The 21,726-nt window shown below is 35.9% G+C and overlaps 2 protein-coding genes and 1 pseudogene across 2 annotated transcripts; 2 read left to right on the top strand and 1 right to left on the bottom strand.

Annotated features, from left to right (window-relative positions):
* Window positions 1-1,339: 1,339 nt before the first annotated feature.
* On the top strand, window positions 1,340-2,909 carry LOC106412904. Its single transcript, XM_013853777.1, has 3 exons — window positions 1,340-1,947; window positions 2,022-2,628; window positions 2,724-2,909. Exons 1-3 carry the CDS (start codon window positions 1,340-1,342, stop codon window positions 2,907-2,909), a joined length of 1,401 nt encoding a protein of 466 aa, XP_013709231.1.
* Window positions 2,910-5,290: 2,381 nt separating this feature from the next.
* Window positions 5,291-12,376, bottom strand: LOC106412375 (annotated as a pseudogene).
* Window positions 12,377-16,035: 3,659 nt separating this feature from the next.
* Window positions 16,036-17,911, top strand: LOC106413796 (probable indole-3-pyruvate monooxygenase YUCCA8). The gene is made up of 3 exons (XM_013854537.3): window positions 16,036-16,813; window positions 16,890-17,261; window positions 17,380-17,911. The coding sequence occupies exons 1-3, from the start codon at window positions 16,133-16,135 to the stop codon at window positions 17,605-17,607; spliced, it is 1,281 nt and encodes a 426-aa protein (XP_013709991.2). The 5' UTR covers window positions 16,036-16,132; the 3' UTR covers window positions 17,608-17,911.
* The last annotated feature ends 3,815 nt before the right edge of the window (window positions 17,912-21,726 follow it).

The following is a 21,726-nucleotide window of genomic DNA, read 5'->3' on the forward strand; positions in this document are numbered from 1 at the left end:
GTGACAGTTTTTGAAGCTCCGGGAGATTCTGACCATTCCCCAGCTATAGTGAGTTTTTCGACTCTTCCAGAGGTTAGGAAGTGCAGCTTTAAATATTTCTCGTTCATCTCCACTCACCCGAGGTACTTGGAAGAGATGGTATCGACTTGGCAGGAGGAAATTCCAGTAGGTTCAAAAATGTTTTCACTGGGTCAGAGATTAAAGAATGTTAAAGCGTTGTGTAGAAAGTTGAATAAAGAAGGGTTTGGGAACATTCAACAGAAGGCAAGGGACTCTATGAACGAGCTGAAGGAGATACAAGAGCAGCTGCTTAGCTCCCCGACAGATTCTCTGTTTCACCAGGAATTTGTTGCAAGGAAGAAGTGGCAATTTTTTGAATCAGCTCAGGAGATATTTTTCAGTAGAAAGGCTCGGGTTAGGTGGCAGTCGTGTGGAGATGCTAATACCACCTTCTTCTATAAGGCAGTCTTAGCGCATCAACTTAGAAATTCTATAAGGTGTTTGGTGGATGGAACGGGCCATAGGATCTTTAGTCAGGACCAGATCAAAGATATGGCAGTGGCGTATTTTCATAATCTTCTCGGTTCAGTAGATAATGAAGTGGTGGCAATATCTGAGGAAGAACTGAGAGGTCTGCAACCATACAGATGCCCTTTTGAAGTTGCAGAGAAGCTCATACTCCTACCAACAGATGAAGAGATTATAGGAATTTGGAAGGGAACGCCTAAAAACAAAGCACCAGGCCCTGATGGGCTTGTTGTGGAGTTTTTTTGGGAGGCCTGGGAAGTGGTTGGGAGGGATGCAGTGGAAGCTATAAAAGAGTTTTTTTCAGACGGGTAGGATGCTCAAGCAGTTTAACGCTACAACAATTGCGCTTATTCCGAAAGTTATAGGGGCAGATCAGTTAACAGCTTTCACGCCGGTTTCGCTTTGCTCATCGATCTATAAAGTCATAGCAAGGATTCTGAAGAAGAAGCTAAAGCTATGTATATCAGATATAGTCCAGAGGAATGAAGTGGGGTTTGTTCAGGATCGATTGTTGTGTGAAAATGTGTTGCTAGCTTCAGAGTTAGTTAAGGATTTTTACTGTTAGGGGCAGACAACGCGAGGCTGCCTGAAGATAGACATCTCAAAAGCTTATGACAATTTGAACTGGGATTTTCTTTTGGGATTACTAAAAGCAATAGAGCTCCCAGAGAGGTTTGTGGATTAGATTAAGGAGTGTATCTCTACAACTTCCTATAGCGTTGCAATAAATGGAGAACTCCATGGCTACTTTCAAGGGAAGAATGGACTGAGGCAAGGTGATCTGATATCATCTATGTTATTTGTTATAGCTATGGATGCTCTGTCGAAGAAGTTAGATGAAAGAGCCATCAACGGTCGTTTTGGAATCCACCCGGAGTGTGAAGCCCCGTTGATAACTCATTTAAGCTTTGCAGACGGCGTCTTGATCTTCTTTGATGGGTCAGCAGACTTGTTGAGTGGTATTCTTCAGATTTTGGAGGAATTTCGGCAAATATCAGGACTCAGCATCAACAAGAACAAAACGGAGTTGTTGATAGATGGAGGAAGTGCTAGTAGATGCAGGGAGTTGGCGTCACAAATGGGTATTGCGCAAGGTTCATTGCCGGTGCGATATCTAGGAGTGCCTTTGTCCCCAAGGAAAATGACGCACACTAATTTTCAGCCACTTCTGGATAAGATTTCAGCAAGATTCAACTCTTGGACAATAAAACATTTGTTGTTTGCCGGAAGATTTCAGTTGATACAAGCAGTTATTTACTCAACAATATCATTCTGGGCTTCAATGTTCATCATTCCTAATGAATGCATCCGCATTCTAGAGAGGATGTGTAATGCGTTTTTGTGGAACGGAGCTCCTAATTCAGCAAGAGGGGTAAAGATTGCTTGGGAGTCAGTGTGCACACCCAAGGAAGCAGGAGGGTTGGGGCTTAAGAGACTGGCTGATTGGAATGTTGTTCTTGGATTGAAGTTAATTTGGTTATTGTATGCGGCAGGGGGTTCATTGTGGGTCTCGTGGGTGAGAAGGAACTTAATTGGGTGGAGAATTTTTGGATGTTAGAATTGCAGAGAAACGCAAGCTGGATCTGGAAATCGTTGTGTAAGCTGAGACCTATAGCAAGACCCTTCATCCAGTGTAGAGTGGGCTCGGGGATCACAGCAAAATTTTGGGTAGATAACTGGACGTCATTGGGGCCGCTGATTGATGTAGTGGGAGAGAATGGACCTATGATCACTGGAGTGAATCTTAATGCGGTGGTGGCAGATGCGTTAAGAAATGGAGGTTGGATCTTTGAGAGGAGTAGAAGCAGGAACCCTATTATCTCCTTCATGAGGGAGAGCCTTCCTGCCTCTCAACCGATCATTGAATCAGAGGAAGATGATCAATATGTTTGGGTTACTAATAGGCAGAATGGTTCGGAGGCATTCTCCACTAGTGTAACTTGGAGGAGTTTATTCCCTTGCAACACAGAAGTCTTTTGGCACAAAGAGATCTGGTTTACAGGGCGTATTCCGAAGCATGCCTTTATGTCTTTGATAGCAGCAAGAGACAGGATGGTTACTAGAGATAGACTGATCAGTTGGGGGTTGCAAGTGCCTACGGTCTGTGTACTATGCGTGAGAGACGACGAGAATAGGCAGCATCTCTTCTTTGATTGTGTTTTCAGTAGGCAGGTGTGGTCTCACTTTGTTGACAGATTACACCTCTCTCCTCCAGCACAATTCGAGAGTGGGTTGAGATGGCTGAAGAACCCATCAAGAGACAAGAATGTGAAGCTGATAGTGAGGCTGCTTTATCAAGCTTGTCTATATCTGATTTGGAGGGAAAGAAACTCGAGAATACACTCTGGAAATACTCGATAACCGGGGGCGTTAATTGCTGAGATTAAGCAATTGATCAGACTACGACTCGATCCTTTGTCTCGTGCTCAGGTTTTGAAACAAGGAGAGATCTCGGTGCTCTCAGCATGGTTTGTTGTCTTTTAGAGTTGCACAGAGTAGTTTTTTTTTAGTTTGAGTAGAGAATTTTGGTAGTGGGCTAATGTCTGTCTGTTTTAGGGTTTGGGCCTTTTTTTGTAGTCGCATGTTATATAAATAAAAGAAAAAAAAATATCTTTTATTCTCTCTATGATAATTTTCATATTCATTTGAAGGTTTCATTTGTTATTTTTTCTCTTTCAGTTTTAGTGATTCCTTTATCTGTCAGAGCAGGTTTTGTTATTCTTATTTTTATACTTTTTTCTTACACCAACTTGTATAGTAATTATCTTGTACCAATCAACAAAGAAAATGATATTGTTTTGGTAACTTAGTGATATTATTCTTATAAAACAGTATATCATTACTATTTATTAATCATATGCAGAATGAATCTATTTTATTTGTATGTTATAAAAGTGCAACCTTGCTAAATTGGTAAAATTTGTATTCTTCTCGAAGATATACATTATGTACGTGTTAAACTGATTTATATATTTATTACAATTTATCATCTCTATATATTATTTCTTTTTCGTTACTGCTACTTAAATTTTCGGAATAAATAGGTTTTGAACAGTAACCAAAGAATGAAATGGAACACTGAATTTCTTATCATTCCAAAAAAAAATCACCATTCACAAGGAATAGTTTTTCCCTCTTGTTCCTCCCCATTCTTTTTTTTGTTGAGAAATATAGAACAAAAATATTCCTTGTTAAATTTGATAAGGAACAAGCATTCCTTTTCATTCCTGCAATTTTAGTCCTATACGTTTCTTTCCTATTCATTCCTCGTGTTCCCGAAAAGGTCACCAGTCGGAGCCTTAATAAACAAACATCATTACTGTAAAATCTTGTCATTACAAAAACTCATGATATAGCAAAATTCTCAGTTTTTGTATACACTTTACATATATGATCAATCAAAATCGGCAAATTTTTTTTTTTTTTTTTTAACTAAAAATCGTCGGAAATATTTTTCCGTAGACGATTCTTAAGAACTTACTAAATGCGGTCTAATGAACGGATAGTTGCTAATTCCTATGATTGATTGATCAAATTATTAAAAAGAACTAGTATATGAAATAATAAACAAAAGAGCTTTTTTTTTTGCTCAAACAGAGTCCTTTTTATCATTGCATAAATCAATTGTTAAATAAGAAAAGAGCCATAAAAACTAGGAACTTTCAAATTAAAGTCAAAAAAATCTTCAACTTATGTTTGAGCTAAAAAAATCTTTAACTTTCAAATGTTGGCCGTTTTAACTATCATAATTTGTTGAGTTGGCCATTTAAGAAACCTAAATAGTCAACTGCTAAACTCGATTATAAAAATAAATGTTTGTTAACTCTCTAAACAATGTTGTTTTAAAAAATTAGTCAAACGACGTTGTTTTGCTTCTTTAAACACTTGAAGCATCTCTTTCGCGAAACTAAAGCGCCAAATCGACTTCATATTCCTCACTCGGAAATGAGGAAGATGAAGTCGGTTTAGGGTTCTGGTTTCGCAAAAAAATATGCTTTGAGTGTTTACAAAAGTAAAACTACGTTGTTTGATTAATATTTAATCAGTTTTTAAAATAACGTTGTTTAAAGAGTTAACAAACGTCTATTTTTTTAATCTAGTTTAACAATTGACTATTTGAATTTCTTGAATGGTCGAGTCAACAAAATATAATATTTAAAACAACCAATATTTGAAAGTTGGAGATTTTTTTAGCTCAAACATAAGTTGAAAGGTTTTTTAGCTTTAATTTGAAAGTTGATAGTTTTAATGGACGTTTTCTCGTTGTTAAATCAGGAAAAACTATTCTAACTCCGTAATGGCACTCCTTTACAATCATGCTCTGAGTGTAATCCCCTTTTTTTGCATTGGTAATAAAATTCACCTTGTTCTAAAAATATACTTGTATTTAAAATCAGTACAAATATTCTTATAGTTGTTGACGAGAAGCAGTTTGGAAAAGATGACATACAATTGACAAATTAAATTAACTAAAACTCCATTAACTCTGAAAACTCTTTCTATTCGTATGAATTTTCAAAGTGTTAAAAAGAAAACCCACCCAAATGACTACAAAATCACAGTGATTAAAATAATTAACATCATGATTTTCTATTAGTTATGATAGCTATTGGCTACTTTTTATGCATTAATTGAAACTCGAATAATAATACAACAAATATAATAATATAAAACATTAAACTACATACTACTGTCTACTGAGATACTATGTGACTAATTAACTCATCAAGCTCTCAAAGATTATCAATGTAGGTGATGTTTGTTTATTTCTAATATAGTTTTTTTTTTTGTCAAATTTTTAATATAGTTTAGTTTGCGTTTATGACTAATATATATGTGTCTGTATCTCTCTCTCTGAGACTATAATTTAGGTTATAGCTGCAAAATATGTGTGAATGCAATTAGGCTTTTATATATGCAAATATATTAGTGGTTTATGTCCATATTTCCTACAATAGTTATAAAAATATCTAAATTATTAAAAAACTGTCTCAGATCGATTATAGAATTAACAAGAAACAAATGTCATTTTGATTTATTTCGAGTTTTTTTTTCTTTTCGAAACTCTTCGAGTTTTTCATGCATGAAAAAGAGATTGTAAATTTTTTTTTTGGTGTAAATGATTGATTGTAAAAGTTGATCATATGATACTTGTTATTAAAGTAGAGTATCAATGTTGTTATAAATATATAATCAACATGAATTAAGACAACTCCACAAACCAAAAGAAGATCAAAATACTTTTTAAAGGGTAGTCTGGGATAACTAATACGTACCAACAGTTAACGTTATCCCATAATACAATAATATTTTGAGATAGAAGTGCACCGCCATTTGTAGGAAGCAGTAAGCCAAGTTTTTTTTTTTTTGCTAAATTGTAAATGTCATTAATCAAAATGAAGGTTTGGTTACAAATTTAATTGTAACCAGATTCTGTTCGAGAGTCATTCTGAATTTTTGGGGCCGCAAAAAGTTTAAAAAAACCCCCAAGACACAAATAGATTAACTCAAAGCTTGCCAACAATGGTGAACTTTGAAGTTAATAAACATTATAGGACAAGAGACATCAAATTAAACTCCCCACCCAAACGCTTCTTGACTATTAGAGTAACCAGACCATCAAGAGAATAGCTAGAGGCAAGTTCAGTCAAGCACTCACCGAAGTGGCTCAAGCAGACATCGACAGAAGCGGCTGGCTTTCGCTCCAGAGCTCCACTAGAGGAGGAAGAGGCTGACAAACGAGCCCAAGTTAATGCAGCAGACGACGAAAATGTAGACCTGAACAACACCACTAGAAGTGAAAGCACAAGTTACGGTCAAGCGCAGCCGGTAAATAAAGCTCCCCATCCGGCTACACGACACAAAGGATGCGGCGAAGACAGTAAGTGAACGAAAAAGTTATCTGCCGGAGCTTGGGAGCAGAGGAATGAAGTACTGAAGGAGATGCATAACTCCTTTAAAAACAAGTGACCGAACCGAGTAGAGAAAGCTCATCCTTGAAAGCAGGTGACGCCATCACAGGGGTTGTCCTCAAAACCTCAGGAGTCGGCATCGAGAGCAGCAAGGAAAGCCAATCGAACTCTGAAAGGCACACTATGGTTGACATGTCTCATGACCTAAGGAACAGAGGTCCTCTGAGCGGTGAGCCTTAGCACCGCTGTTACTCCAAAGCGGAGAGGAGAAGCTCTGACGAGACCTTGAAAAACGAATCCTGTTAGACGTACGGGTACATGCCGACGACGAGAGCAGAGGCGGAGGCAACGACGCCTCACCATCTTTTCCGGCGAAAGCAAGATCAGATCTGACCCAGATCTTCTCCGATTGAAAGCAGAAACCAAAGATCGAAGGCTCCTTAAGCTTCCTGAGAACTCCTCTCCTCGTTGGTGCTCCAGAGAGGTCACATACTCATGCGACACTCGACTAGATCCACCGAGATTTCAGTGGAAATTCAGCAACACCACACAAGAAGGAGAAGGGTAGGACGAAGAGGCTAAGGAAGAAGGCTAGAATGCATGACGGACTGGGGTGGCGACCGGAGCAAAAGAGCTACCGGTCACCAAAGAAAAAAGATGCGACAGCTGATTTAGGGTTTGTGGAAGCCGAGGGAAGAGGCTCCAGAGAGAAAAAAGTTATTTTTTATTGAGCTTGAAGTCTTCGTTCGTGAATCATATTCTATTGCAGTAAGCCATGTATATACTTATATAATGGTAATATTGCTTTTATAATTAAACCTAATAATTAAGTAAACTAAAAACTTTCTGCGGCGAATGAGCTGCAAATTTCACTTTACGCCTAATCGTGATGAAGCGATTCGTATACGTATCCAATGATATCATCTTCCTCCTTTTCTCTCTTACGCGTGATAATTGATCATCGTTTTCCTATTTATTTACTTTAGTACTTTGATATATTGATTATTAATTTGCTTCAGTTTTTAATTTATGTTTAAGCATATAAAGCCATGAAATTGGCGTAGAAAGGAAAAAGAAAAGGAGAAAGATCTAGTTGGCATATGAAACCAAAATAAGGTTTTCTGAATATATATATATGGCTAATATCGAATATAAGTTATATAACACACTAATATTGTAAATAATTATAATAGAGTTTGGTACGTACGTTTATCGTGATCAGAAACCAACAAAAAAGTTATTAACTAAGTGGTCGTGACTCACGCACGATGATAATACATTGATTCATACCTAATAAGCTTTTCTCGTAAACCATATTTCAAGTGCTTTTATAGAAAAGGTGAATGTATTGTTTAAAGAGAAATCGGCCAAAAAAACACTGAAGTTTGCGGGAATTGTCAAAAGAAACCTTTACTCGAACCTGACCAATAAAACCCCGATTTTTTGTTGACTTTTTTAGTTAATTCACAAACTTACGGTTGACTAACCAAATTAACACACCGTTAACCGACAGTTAAGACAGTGTTAACTCACCGTTAATTACTGCCGTTTAGTGAAACTACGTCGTTTCATTCAGTTGTTTTGTTAAACACAAAATCTCAAGACGACGTCGTTTTGCTTAATTAAAATTGTTGTTGCTGCCTGGACTCGAACCCGTGCACTCGTGGTCGTAAGGGGGGTATTGCCACTGAGCTAGTGGACTTTTCGGAAGGTTATCACACATGTTTATTTTTATTGATCAAAAGATGTGTTTGATTGCAATCAAACAAAATGAAACCCGTGTTTGAACGTAACCATAATTTCTCAAATCGATTTGGGTATTTCTCTTGTAGAGATGGTAAAGACGAAGTTCACAAGGAATGGAAAGGAGGTAATGATTTTCGGAGCGATGAGGAATTTCGATTACGGGAGTGACGAAGCGGTTCAAGAGTCGAAGAAGGGTGGAGAACGCGATGCTTCTGTGAGTTTGCCATCGCTGGAGAGATCGAGGATTCGTAAAAGCGTTGAAGGGATATCGATGTTGGCATCTACAGAGGTGTCGAAGGCGTCGAAGACTAGGCGGGGAACTTCATATGGGTCGCCTGCGTCATCTCCGGAGAAGACCACGAGGAGGGGAACTTCATATGGGTCGCCTGCGTCATCTCCGGTGAAGGCCACGAGGCGTGGTTCAACTCTGTCTCCTAGAGTTTCGAAGAAGCAGAAGGTAAATGTGGCTCTTTCTGGTGATGACAGAGAAGAATGGCTAGAGACTGAGATGTTGGAATCAACAGTTGCGAAGAAGACAAGGCGGGGAACTTCATCTGGCGGGTCGCCTGTGTCTCCTAGACAATCGAAGAAGCAGAAGGTAAACTCGGAAAGGAGTCTAGGTGATGATGGTGATGACAGAGAAGAATTTCTCCAGATTGAGGAATTTGGGGATATAGGTGATGATGGTAGGGAAGATGAGAACGGTATTGCTGGCATTGAGGAAGTTGGTTGTTTATGATGGTGTCTCTGTCTGAATGCTTTTGGAACAAGAACTACCTTTTTCTTTCTTCTTTTCCTGCTGTTTTAATTTGAAACTCTCAATGAAGATAGTCTTGGTTATTATCTTTGTGTTTTCATCATATTGTTTATCTTGATGGTCTGTTCAATGGTGCATTTGTCCTTCTATAAACAATCAAGAAGTAAAACATAAACATTACTGAAACATTGTCTTAAAACATAGCCTTACATGAACCATGATTCTTACCTAAACATAGCCTTACATAAACAGTCTCCTAGTAGCTATTCATAGACAACCCATCTGCTTTGTCAAACATGATCAACACAAGACATATCACAACGCCTAAACAAACCACCGAAAAACCCACTTTCATGATCACATTCAGCTTCTTAAGTTCATTGCTCGCCTTCCTGACATCTTCTTTCAAGTCTTCCTCCACGGTTTTCATGCTTTCGATCTCCATTTTAATTTTCATAACATCTGATGCAAAGCATTCAACTTTTGGCAATGCATCTTGAACCTCTTCGTAGACAGCTTCATCTACCCATTTATACAAGTGATCCTAGACACAAATCATGAACACAATCTTTATATTCAAACAATTTCTCACTGACTACCTAGCCATTGAATCTTATGTTCTTATCTTAAACACAATCAAAATAAACACTTACATTTTGAAACGTTGGGCATCTAAAGAAAGTTCTTCCTGGATTGACCTTCGTTTTTGATGTGTATATCCCAGTTCTTCGACCACAACCGCATTGCTCCGGGATACCACGAATTCCCATCGTATTCACAGACGAATCCTCACAACCCGAACTCATCATGCGATACTCGAAGAAGGAGAGATGATAATCGAGATTCTTAAGGACGAGATCGAAGAGAATCGCGAACTGGATTTATGATTTCGCCCATTTAGGGTTTATACCAATCGGAGGAGAAAACTGTCGTCTCTTTTTGATTCATTTAACTCGGATTCAAAGAGAATAAAAGAAACTGTGTTCGTATATCCATTGCAAAGTCCACTAGCTCAGTGGCAAAAACCCCTACCATTACACCCGAGTGCACGAGTTCGAGTCGATGGAACCCCATCTTTTTAATAAAAAAGTTAATGTAAAACGCCTCGTTTCATTAATTTGTCTTTAACTCGGATTCGAAGAATAAAAGATATTGTGTTCGTATAGCCATTGCAAAGTCCACTAGCTCAGTGGCAAAAACCCCTACCATTAAACCCGAGTACACGAGTTCGAGCCGTAGGAAACACATATTTTTAATAACACAGCTATATAAACGACGTCGTTTGTCTTTAATCAGACAAAGTGATGAAACGACGTCGTATACTTTAACACCCAAAATTAACGTCCGCTTAATTAACAGTTAACTCGGTTAACGGTGTGTTTATCTGGTCAGTCAATCGTAAGTTTCTTAATAAACCCGAAAAGTCAACAAAAGTTCAGGATTTTATTGGCTAGCCCATATGTCCAGGTTTCTTTTGGCAATTCCCGCAAAGTTCAGTGTTTTTTTGGCCGATTTCCCATTGTTTAAAGCCGTGAAAGTACTACGTATCCTTTCGGACCAAAGGATCAGGATGAGTTTAACTATAGTGATTCGATCCGACAACGATGAATAACACTCTTAACCGGTTTGAAGCCAATAAGTTTAAAATGAGTGCATGCATATATATATTTATATATTGGTGTGTTTGTGTATGTGTAATGTATACATGGATATATATGCCAAACTCAAAGCTTCCAAAATGTTGTGGCATGAAAAGAAGAGAAACCCCCATGGAAACCAAGGTTCTATCTATGCACATGGCTTTACATTTTTACTTACCATCTCTGATTCATCTCTATTTTTATCTCTAAATTTTCCTTTTTTTATGCAATGTCTATGTATTTTTTTTAATAGAAAAATTATACTATAGAGATGGATTTGTATGTCTCTATAATAGAGTTTTTCTATTTATAAAATAAAATATAGAGATATGCTATTTTTACCTCTAAATATAGAGATAAAAAAAAAAATTCTCTATATTTTCTTCTAAAATAAAATAACTCTATTATAAAAGTATACATTAGCGCAATTCCACCTCTATAATAAAAGTCTCTATTTTAAAAGAAAATATAGAAACATACATCGGAAATGCTCTTAAGTTTCTTCTTTCCACAACCCTTATAAAGGTTTTTTTTTTTGTAGGATCCCTTTTTTCTATATAAATAACTAAAGAACTTCTAACAATTAAAAAAAAAACTTAATTCATACTTTTTCTGTTTCAGTTTAATTATCGTTATATATTATTATTTTTTTTAAATAAGTATTTTTTAAAAATTTCAATGCAAAATTATTAACAATATTATTTTTTTTATTTATGTATTGGGTGAAATATGGTTAGATGTCTAGATAATAATGTTTGTGTTTTGAAAATATATAAAACTAAATATTTTTTTAATTCATGTGTATAAATCTAAATGACAATTAAAATAATACGGATGAAATATCCACTAATATGAGTGCCTTTTTCTTGTGTACTTTGAAAAATGCACTTTACAATTGTGAATGCAAGTACCAATGAAGAGAAAAAGATCTTATCATTGTAGCTAAGTTAGTCACCATCACCTGGCTAGCATAGGTTAGCTAAATCGTGTTATTCGTACTTTATTAAAGTTAATAGAGCCTTCCTTAATCACATATTCCTATCACATATTTTATCTTGATGGATTATATTACCTAATTTACTTTCACATGAAAAAATCTTTTAAAAGTTTGGAGAGGCGATATTTATAGGTTGATACTTTTTTTTAATGTTGATTTATTACGATATTACAACTATGAAAAAGATTACATAGACGATACGACAACCAACAATAATACCTGCCTTATAAGGTCTACACTTAACTGCATCATCTGAGCCGTCATACGAAGATCATGTCTGACCGAGTTTACTTGTATCATGTTAAAGATCTCTTGTAAGCCTTTCCTCTGTAGTCTTCGTAATTGTTTAATAAATCGCTTTCTCCAAAAATTGAAACCTCGACCTGATGGTGATGGTGTAAAAGCATTAATGAACCGTTAGTTAAACCATTGGACTAAAAAGGCTTCCACATGTTGATACTTGCTAGGAGTATAAGTTTTTCTTTAAAACAAAAACTTATTTGACAAGAAAACAAACAAAAACAAAAACTTAGTTACTTATCTCTATTTGGATAGTAAATAACAAATTAGGAGATCGCAGTGAATTTTTTTTCATTTATTATGATGAAAATACTTTTAATAGTTTTCGGTGAAAATATAGGATAATTAGCTACATTAGTATTACTCTTTTCTAATTTACCCACATAAAAGCTCTTTAGCAAATTCGTTTTCTAGTTAGCATAAACTTATGTGTAAGCTCAGTTAACGAAATTTATATGAGTTTAACTCAGTTTAACGAAAATCGTTTGTTATAAACTTACTGGATTTAACTTAAAAGTCTCTAGACATTATGAATAACAATTTCTGTACCTATTAATTACTTCCTCCGTTTTTTTAATATAAGTCGTTTTAGAGAAATTTGTATGTTCTAAATTATATGACGTTTTCGGTTTTCTATGTAAAATTTATTAACACTTAATACTATATGACCAATGATAATATACATTCTATTTTATTATTGGTTGATTTGTGGTTAAGTAAATATTTAATGATGTTTTTGCTTAGAAAATATAAAAAATTAATGATTTTTTTAATCTATGTGCATAATTTTAAAACGATTTATATTAAAAAATGGAGGGAGTATCATGTATTGCAAAATATCAGGATAATAGATGTTTTCAAATATATATATTTTAAAATAAGAATTCACATATTTTAATGAAAAAAATGAAAAATGTGGAGATCGCGGGACCAAGCCATAATAATAGTGGAGAAGCTTAATTAATGGAAGAGAATGGGTTTGATGTGATTTTATTCATTTGGTTCCACATACATCACAGCTTGGATCATCATCTTCTCCACGTGGCTTTCCATTCCACGTCATCATTTACTTCCCACGTGGCTTCCTCTTTTGGGTCCCACTATTTCGTTCTATCCAAGAAAGACACGTCAGACCATGATTAACTCGAGTTCTTAAAATGGAGTTATTAACAGAATTTAAGAAACTGTTTCTTAACTTTTAATCAAAAAAGTTAAGAACCGGTTATTAAAGTTTTTATCTAAGAACCGGTTCTTAGGTTTTTTAATTAAAAATTAAAAAACAGTTTATTAATTTCCGCTAATAACTTCATCCTAAGAACTTCGGGTTAATCATGCTCTCACCATCGTTGCTCCCTAATTCCATCGCTTCCATTTCTATTTTTTTATTATTCTAAACCTCACCATAAATTACTTAATTATCACTCTCTTTGAAAAAAATTGATGTTTTAAATTTTTATTTGGATGGAAAAAAATATTAATTTGTATTAATTTTTTTAAAGAATCAGAATTATTTAGTTCGTTTTGTTTAAAAATTAAAATATAATAAAAATGTAAAAATATGAATGATAAAACATATATTCGAAAACCAAAATAAATTGATGTAAATTTTCAATATATATTAAAACATTAGTATTTTAAATACAGAATAATAATTATTTTAAAATATTATCATTATAATTAATTTTGAAAAACTTTCTTAAAACTATTTAATAAGAATATCCTAATAATTACGTACAAAATAGTCGGTTGGACTTCGATCGTTGGATCTCCACGGTTATCAGAAAAAGAAAAAAAAATGGTCGGTAGAAAATCGTATTTCCCAATACCAAAATATTACTTCATCCTCAAGCACTATCTCTGTTTATTACAAAAGTGCTCAACCGTCACAAAACCCATTAGCTAATTTTTATATAAACAAATCCAACTCTTAAGCAATGATACTCATAAACAGTATCTTATCATATATTGTAAAACAGATTTCATGACTTTTTTGTGTGATTTTTTTTAATTTGGACCATCGTTTAAAAATTTTATTAAATGTATTTTATTAAAAATAATAATACATAAAATCTTTAAAATACTTTAATCATAACTAGATTTTGAATCCGCGCGAACGCGCGGATATATGTTCATACTTAATAGATGTTAAACATTGGTGTTACTGTTTCATATATTTTTTTTGGTTTTTGGATTGATGTAAACCCAAAAAAAAACTCGGTTCATTTTATTATCAAGATTAAACCTAACATAAAAAGTAATTGTTTCTAAATTTGTTGTTGATTGTTTATATCGTGATGGGATATTAGACAAATCAAAACGATTTATTAGATAAGATATTTGTCAATTAGTAATACTTAACTACATTATCTTATTTATAATGTAATTATATATTTATGTAAATTTATAATTCAAAATTTTCAAAATAAAACATCTTATATAAATTATAAACAGATGGGTTGATATATAAACGATATGTATTATATTAACAACATGGCAAATAAAAAATAACTATTTGGTAATTAATTTGTTGAAATGGGCCAAAACTTAATTACAATGTTAAAACTTTATTTTCATCACAATATATGTGGATTAGGTTTTAATTATATTTTAATTGACCAAGCCCATAAAATACTAAACAGGTTAGTCCGGTTAAATGATATGATTTTAAACGTGATTTGCAAGATAAGAAACCTAAAAAATCTTGTGCTACTTATGTGAATGATATCGTGATTGTTGGTAACAGAAGATGAATTGGTTTAGTAGTTTTCAAGTTTATTAATAAGGCAAATCATGTATTTAGTTAAAAATCAAAATTCTATGTTTAATATCAGTGGCATAAGAAAGTAATTATTGAGCAAAACTAAGGGTTAAGTACAAAATGTACTTCCGTTTTAATAGATTAGATATCTTTTGATATCTTTTTATTTTAAATATAAATATATTTATTTTAAAATTCTAACAAATCTGTTTTAAAATATTTTTACAAGATCTTCATTTTCGAAATTATATTTAAATATTTTCACTAATTTTGAAATTAGTTTGAAATATTATTATACATTAATATATTCAATTATCATTTATAAATTGAAAAATAAAAAGTTCTATAATATTTTATCTATTATATAATCATAATTAATCATATTAAAAAAATTATTATATTGAGCTAAATATAACAAAATTGTATAAATTTATAAATTTATATATTTTATATATTTTATTTTCGTAAGTACAAAATATTTATGTTCAAAAATAAAATCTAATATATTGGTAAGATGAGTAAACATTAGCAAACTATATAATACATGTATAAAAACTAACAGGTATTTCTTTAAAGTTAATTATATAAAATCTTTGTAACTACTTTAATCATAATATTTTTTTTCATTTTATATATTATATTTTTAAAATTCTAATAAATTTATGTAAAAATATTTTAACAGTAACTTAATGTATTTTAAGTTATCATTTATAAAATAAAAAATAAATAAATTATTATACTAAAATAAATATGATAAAATTATATCCAATTGATAAATTTATAAATTTTATTTTCATAAATATAAACTATTTATTTTAAAGATATAATATGATGATAGAACGGTTTAAAATTAACAAACTATATTATACATGTCTAAAAATTAACATATCTTAGACTTTCGTATATATAATAATATATTATCTTAAATGAATAAGCATACAAATATTGGTAAAAAAAATCCAGATTTGAAAGACGGATCAGAATTTAGCATAAATTAAATACAAATTCATTTTTAAATATATTTTCTCGTGAATATACTAATTTTCTTAATAACTAAATGCAAATACACTAAGATAAATATATAATAAGAAGTGACAAATACATACAGTTTTAAACAATTAAATAATTATAACATGTAAATTATAAAATTATTGTATTTGAAATAGTTATATAAATATTTAAGTATATGATTAACGTTAAAAATATATACCATTTACGTTCTAAAACAATAATTTATGTATAGAAAAGTGAAAACAAACTTGTTAATGATTAAAATAAACATCAGCAGCTCATGATCATATGTTATACAAATATATCAAATATCATCTCCTGGAAAAAATATTCAACGCCACATGGGATATGATCTTCCCCTCTATATAAACATCTTAACCTTCAAACATTATCTTCATTCCAAATTCAAAACCATTTCCTCTCTCTCTCTACAAATCTTCAACTTCTCTCTCTCTAAAACTGTTAAGGACATTTATAAGACAAATGGAGAGTATGGTTCGTTTGATGGATCAAGAACAAGAAGTAACAACAACAACTAACCGGTGCATTTGGGTCAACGGACCGGTTATCGTCGGAGCAGGACCGTCCGGTTTAGCTACAGCCGCTTGTCTCCGGGAACAAAACGTTCCTTTCGTCGTCCTCGAGAGAGCGGATTGCATTGCTTCACTATGGCAAAACAGAACATACGACCGTCTCAAGCTCCACCTCCCTAAGAAGTTCTGCCAATTACCGAAAATGCCCTTCCCGGAGAGCTTCCCTGAGTACCCGACGAAGCGGCAGTTCATCGACTACCTCGAGTCCTACGCCTCCCGATTCGATATAAACCCGAAGTTCAACGAGTGTGTGCAAACCGCCCGGTTCGATGAGACGAGCGGGTTGTGGCGAGTCAAGACCGTGTCGAGCACCGAGTCAACTCGGACGGAGGTCGAGTATATATGCCGGTGGCTTGTGGTGGCTACGGGAGAGAATGCAGAGAGAGTGGTGCCGGAGATTGATGGGCTTGATGAGTTTACCGGCGAGGTGATCCACGCATGTGATTACAAGTCCGGTGAGAAGTTCGCCGGGAAGAAAGTACTAGTCGTCGGTTGTGGAAACTCCGGCATGGAGGTATCTCTCGACCTCGCTAATCACTTCGCTAAGCCTTCCATGGTCGTGAGAAGCTCGGTAAGTCATTAAAGATTCAAACTATTAACGTTCAAGAAATCAAGAATCTGAACAAAGTTTCGATCTTTTTGTTCAGTTTCATGTGATGCCGAGAGAAGTAATGGGGAAGTCAACGTTTGAGCTTGCCATGAAGATGCTAGCATGGCTTCCTTTATGGCTCGTGGACAAGATATTGTTGGTTCTGTGTTGGCTCGTGCTTGGGAACATCGAGAAGTACGGTTTGAAACGACCCGAGATGGGTCCGATGGCGCTAAAGAGTGTGAAAGGGAAGACGCCGGTGCTTGACATCGGAGCTTTGGAGAAGATCCGATCAGGAAAGATCAATGTGGTTCCAGGGGTTAAAAGGTTTGATGGGAACAGAGTCGAGTTAGTTAATGGGGAACAACTCGAGATTGACTCAGTTGTGCTCGCAACTGGTTACCGTAGCAACGTCCCTTATTGGCTACAGGTGAGAAAACAAAACCAAGAAGTTTAAAAATTTTGATAACCGAATCCGGTTTAACTAAACAGGGTTTGTTCGTTTTGGTCATGTGTACTGATTGAGTTATGTGTTTGTGTTATTATAGGAGAGTGAGTTCTTTGCAAAGAATGGTTTCCCGAAAGCAGCGAACAGCGGTTGGAAAGGAAGGACCGGGTTGTATGCGGTCGGGTTTACGAGGAGAGGGCTCTCAGGTGTGTCTATGGACGCGGTTAAGATCGCACAAGACATAGGCTCTGTCTGGAAACTTGAAACAAAACAACCTTCGAAACGGTCGACGGCTTCTCATAGAAGATGTATCTCCCAACAATTCTAATTTTAGGAGGAAGATTAGAGTTTTAGGAAAGAGATAGATTACATCTAAGAGAAGCAAAGAAGAAGAGCCCTCTCCTGAAGAAGACCCATCACAGGGTGTTGTGTGTGTTTGTTTTTTTGTTACCTCCTCCACTTATTGTTTTGGGAGTTTTGTATGAACAGAGGATGGATGATGCGGCCTTTTGTTTTCTATTCTTTTAGGGGTTCTTTGATTTTTTTTTTTGTATATTTTTCTAATAGTTTTAACATCTATATTGTATACTGATTGTATACAAGTCTCTAATATTAAAAAAAATGTTTCAATTCATTTTTTATTGTTTTGTTTAAGCTCTCTTGATTTTCATCTGTCACAAAGTTTTGTAGTCTGTCCTGGCTAGGTAGTCCAAGTGGCAGGACGGACCTGTGGTGGCAACCACCATCCGGGTTCGATTCCCTCCCCATGCGGAAACTACCCTGCCTCTTCTGGACACCAAAGCGGTACTGGGTTCGATCCAGCCCAGGTAAAGCCCTTCCGGGTAAAGTGGACCGCTGCCTGACCGGACCCAGGGGAATGACCCGCGAAGCGGGGAACCCCTGGATTATCAAAAAAAAAAAAAAAGTTTTGCAGTCATTATTCTTTTATTCGGTACTGAACAAACACCCTTTATTAGTTGGATTTTGTATGAATCTTAGATATTATAATTCATATCAAAGATTAGAAATATACTGACCGGCTTATAAAAGATTCATTCAAAGTTCAAACTTGAATCTTTCATACAAAATCGTTCCTGGTATTTTGAAAGCCACAGACTGACAATTTATTGTTGTTTCAAATTGAAAGTGTACTAATTTTAATTTTTTAGGAACTCAATGCTAATGTTTTACTTGATTATGCATAGAACCGGCTCTATTTAGATATTAAGATTCATTCTCAAACTTGAATGATGATATTATTACAGTTACAGCGTGATTAAAACTATATATGTATACTGTCCTAGTCTATCCGAAGCCCTTTTAACCAAACCAGCATGTCCGAGGGTCGTACTGCTCACACGGGTTTAGCCCGTTTTGAGACCGTCTTGAATTTAGTTATGGGAGAGGGGGGGGGGGGGGGGGGGGGGGGGGGGGGGGGGTTTCGGTAGTTGCCACGCCTACAACTAGTTAATATGCGTGGACCGATATTCATTGCAACTTGAGAACCAACACGATTGATCGTTTTTCTTCTCTCACACGACTTACAATTTTCCTTTTCATTATTTCATATACCATGCAGGACTTCACGTCAAACTTTTTTTTTTTTGGTGTAAACTTCACGTCAAACTTGAAGACCCCAAATTAATAATCATCTTTAAATGACACTTTCTTACTTTCTATATTCCTAAATATTTGGTTTACTGCATAATCTTTCAAGGAAAAATGGACATCTACAGTGCCATGTTAAGAGGATTATATCATATGTTTGTAAGTAAACTTCAAGATATATAGACTATGAACGAAAGAAATGATGCTACTGGACGAAACATTTAGTGTACGCATATTATGTAGCCAGAAGGCAGAAGTAATCGCTTTATAATCGGGCCTAGTCGTCTGGTGGTATAGGAATCTCGGCTGAGGTGTCCGCCATCACGAGTTGGAGTCCCGGCCACATCGGATTTAACATCCTTTCCGTTGGGGCGCTGGACCTCCTACGGAGGGATAGTTGGGAATGTGGCTGTCCAGATACCAGTTACAAAAAAAAAAAAAAAAAGTCATCGCTTTATTTCTAGTACACAGCACATATATCTCTTAATCAGGAAAAGCAAATATGATTCTCAAGCACATGTGATAGCTTTGGTTGGAAATATAAATTAGGTTATTTAACCTAATTATCAGAATGTATAATTAAATCCCACTTTACATATAATTAATTTGAGTCATTAATGCAATTATGAATGTCATGGTTCATGCATCAAGTTTCGGCTTTGCACGGAACGAAAATAGGTACATTAGGTAACTAAGTAACCCAAGAGATTGGATGAAGAGAGTGGGAGTTAAATTTATTTTTTCTCTCTCCTGCGATACAATGTGCGATTAGGTTTCTCCTAGTCGCCACCGTCAGTGGGCCTCTTGCCTGAGGACGAGAACCTTCTTTCCACTTCCTTCTTACAAAAAAATGGCTTCCCAAGTCTCAGATCCATCGATCTGCAAGCCTCCGTCAGTCTCACCTAAAGTTTCAGATGAGGAAGTCAGGGCGTATGACTCTCAAACCGAAGTCAAACTCCAGATTCCCTCTACTCCGACAGCGATTCCAGCCTCCTCTGTCCCGTCGTACGTCGAAAGATTCAAAGCATCTCTCAGAAACCTCAGAAAGATTTCAAACCCGACCTTTCTCGAAGACGGTACTCCGGTAGTACAGGCCCCGCATGCCATCCTACTCCAAGCGTCGGAGATGTGGAAGGACCACTTAGTGGCTCATTTTCATGGCCGACGACCTCACCCGACAAAAATCATTGCTGATTTGAACCCGGTCTGGGGAAAATTTGGCAACATCACCGTCCGCACTCTGTCAAACACTAGCTGTCTTATCTTCATTCCTTCAATACAAACGAGGGAGTGGGTCTTGCAGGTAGGCTATTGGCAAGTAGATCATTGCGGTTTTTCAGTTTCCAAGTGGTCAGCAGTAGAAAATTTACAAGTTGAAGAGCTTAGAACGGCCCCTACCTGGGTTGTTTTAAAGAACATTCCTCCCCAGCTCTATTCTCTCGACGGAATCAGTGTAGTGGCTAGTGCGATTGGAGAGCCACTCCATACTGAGAAGTCTAGGCTCGACCCGTATCATTTCGGTGATACTAAGGTCAAGTTTGAAATTACCTTGGATAATGATCCACCGAAGGTGGTTGAGGTGAGGGATGTGCAAGGAAATGCAGTTCGAGTCAGAGTAGAGTATCCAAGTCTTCCTCCTAAGTGTTTGAACTGTGAGAAGTATGGACATCTTATAAATCGCTGTCTTAAGCCTATGGTTAAAAGAAAGAAGGTGCAAGCTCAGGTTTCACCAAATCAAGACAGAGTGGTCTCTACATCAACGAAGATAAATCTGATCTCAGGGCTAGTTGAGGCCCAACACTCTGAGAGGGTGGAGTTAGAGGATCAGGAGCAGATGCCCCAAACAACCCACTCTGAATTCCAGAAGAAATCCAAGAAGAAGAAGAAGAAATCTAAGAAGCCAGGAAAGTCGTTACCTCCTGGTACTTCCGAGGCATCATCTTACTCCACTGCTTTAGTTGTCGAGGTGGGTTCGGAGGAAGTTCCGATACAGGAAATTGCACCTGCGGAGGTACCTTTCACCCCTGCTACTGCTTATCAGCTCGTCTCTGAGGGGAGTGGCAAGGTGGGTGAGGTGGAGGATCACTGCGGAAAAACTGAAGTTTCTGAGTCTGAGTTTTCTCTGGAGGAAGAAGTGCAGGAAGAGGAGATTCAGTCTTCTGAGGGTGTTGATCCAGAAGAAGATAATACTTTGTGGTTTAAGCACCCTAAGGCTGTTCGTAGAGCTTTGAGGCAGGAAGCTCTTTGGAAAGCCTCTCTCCTAAAGAAGCCTCCAAAAGACGACTTCTCACTTCGGACTCGGGGTTTTTCCTCGGGAAAGAAATCACCCCTCTAACCGCAAGTCGGTCTTCAAACCTGTACATATGAAGATTTTTTCTTGGAATGTGAGAGGATTAAATAATAATGATCGGCAGAGATCTATTCGGAGTTGGTTAAATAATTTTGGCTCGTCGGTAGGAGCCTTTTTGGAAACCCATGTAAGCGAGGAGAACTCAGTTCAAGTTGCTGTTGGGTGTCTACAAGGTTGGCGTTTTGAATCAAACTACTCAGAGGTTGCTGGAGGAAGAATCTGGCTCGTTTGGGACCCTGCTTTATCGGTTATGGTCTTCCAGAAATCAGAACAGATGATTATTTGTGGTGTATTTGAACCGGAAACTCAGACCTCGCTGACTGTGGGATTTGTTTACGTGTATAATACTGAAGTTCAACGGAGGAGCTTGTGGGATGAGATCCAGCAGGTTTCAAGCCATAATCTGGTGAGAAACAAACCTTTCTTGATCCTTGGCGACTTCAATCAAATTGTGTCTGCTTCGGAGCATTTTTCTATTCTTCCGTATGA

Source organism: Brassica napus, chromosome C8 (assembly GCF_020379485.1).
Source record: "Brassica napus cultivar Da-Ae chromosome C8, Da-Ae, whole genome shotgun sequence".
In the NCBI taxonomy this organism is placed as follows: Eukaryota; Viridiplantae; Streptophyta; class Magnoliopsida; order Brassicales; family Brassicaceae; genus Brassica; species Brassica napus.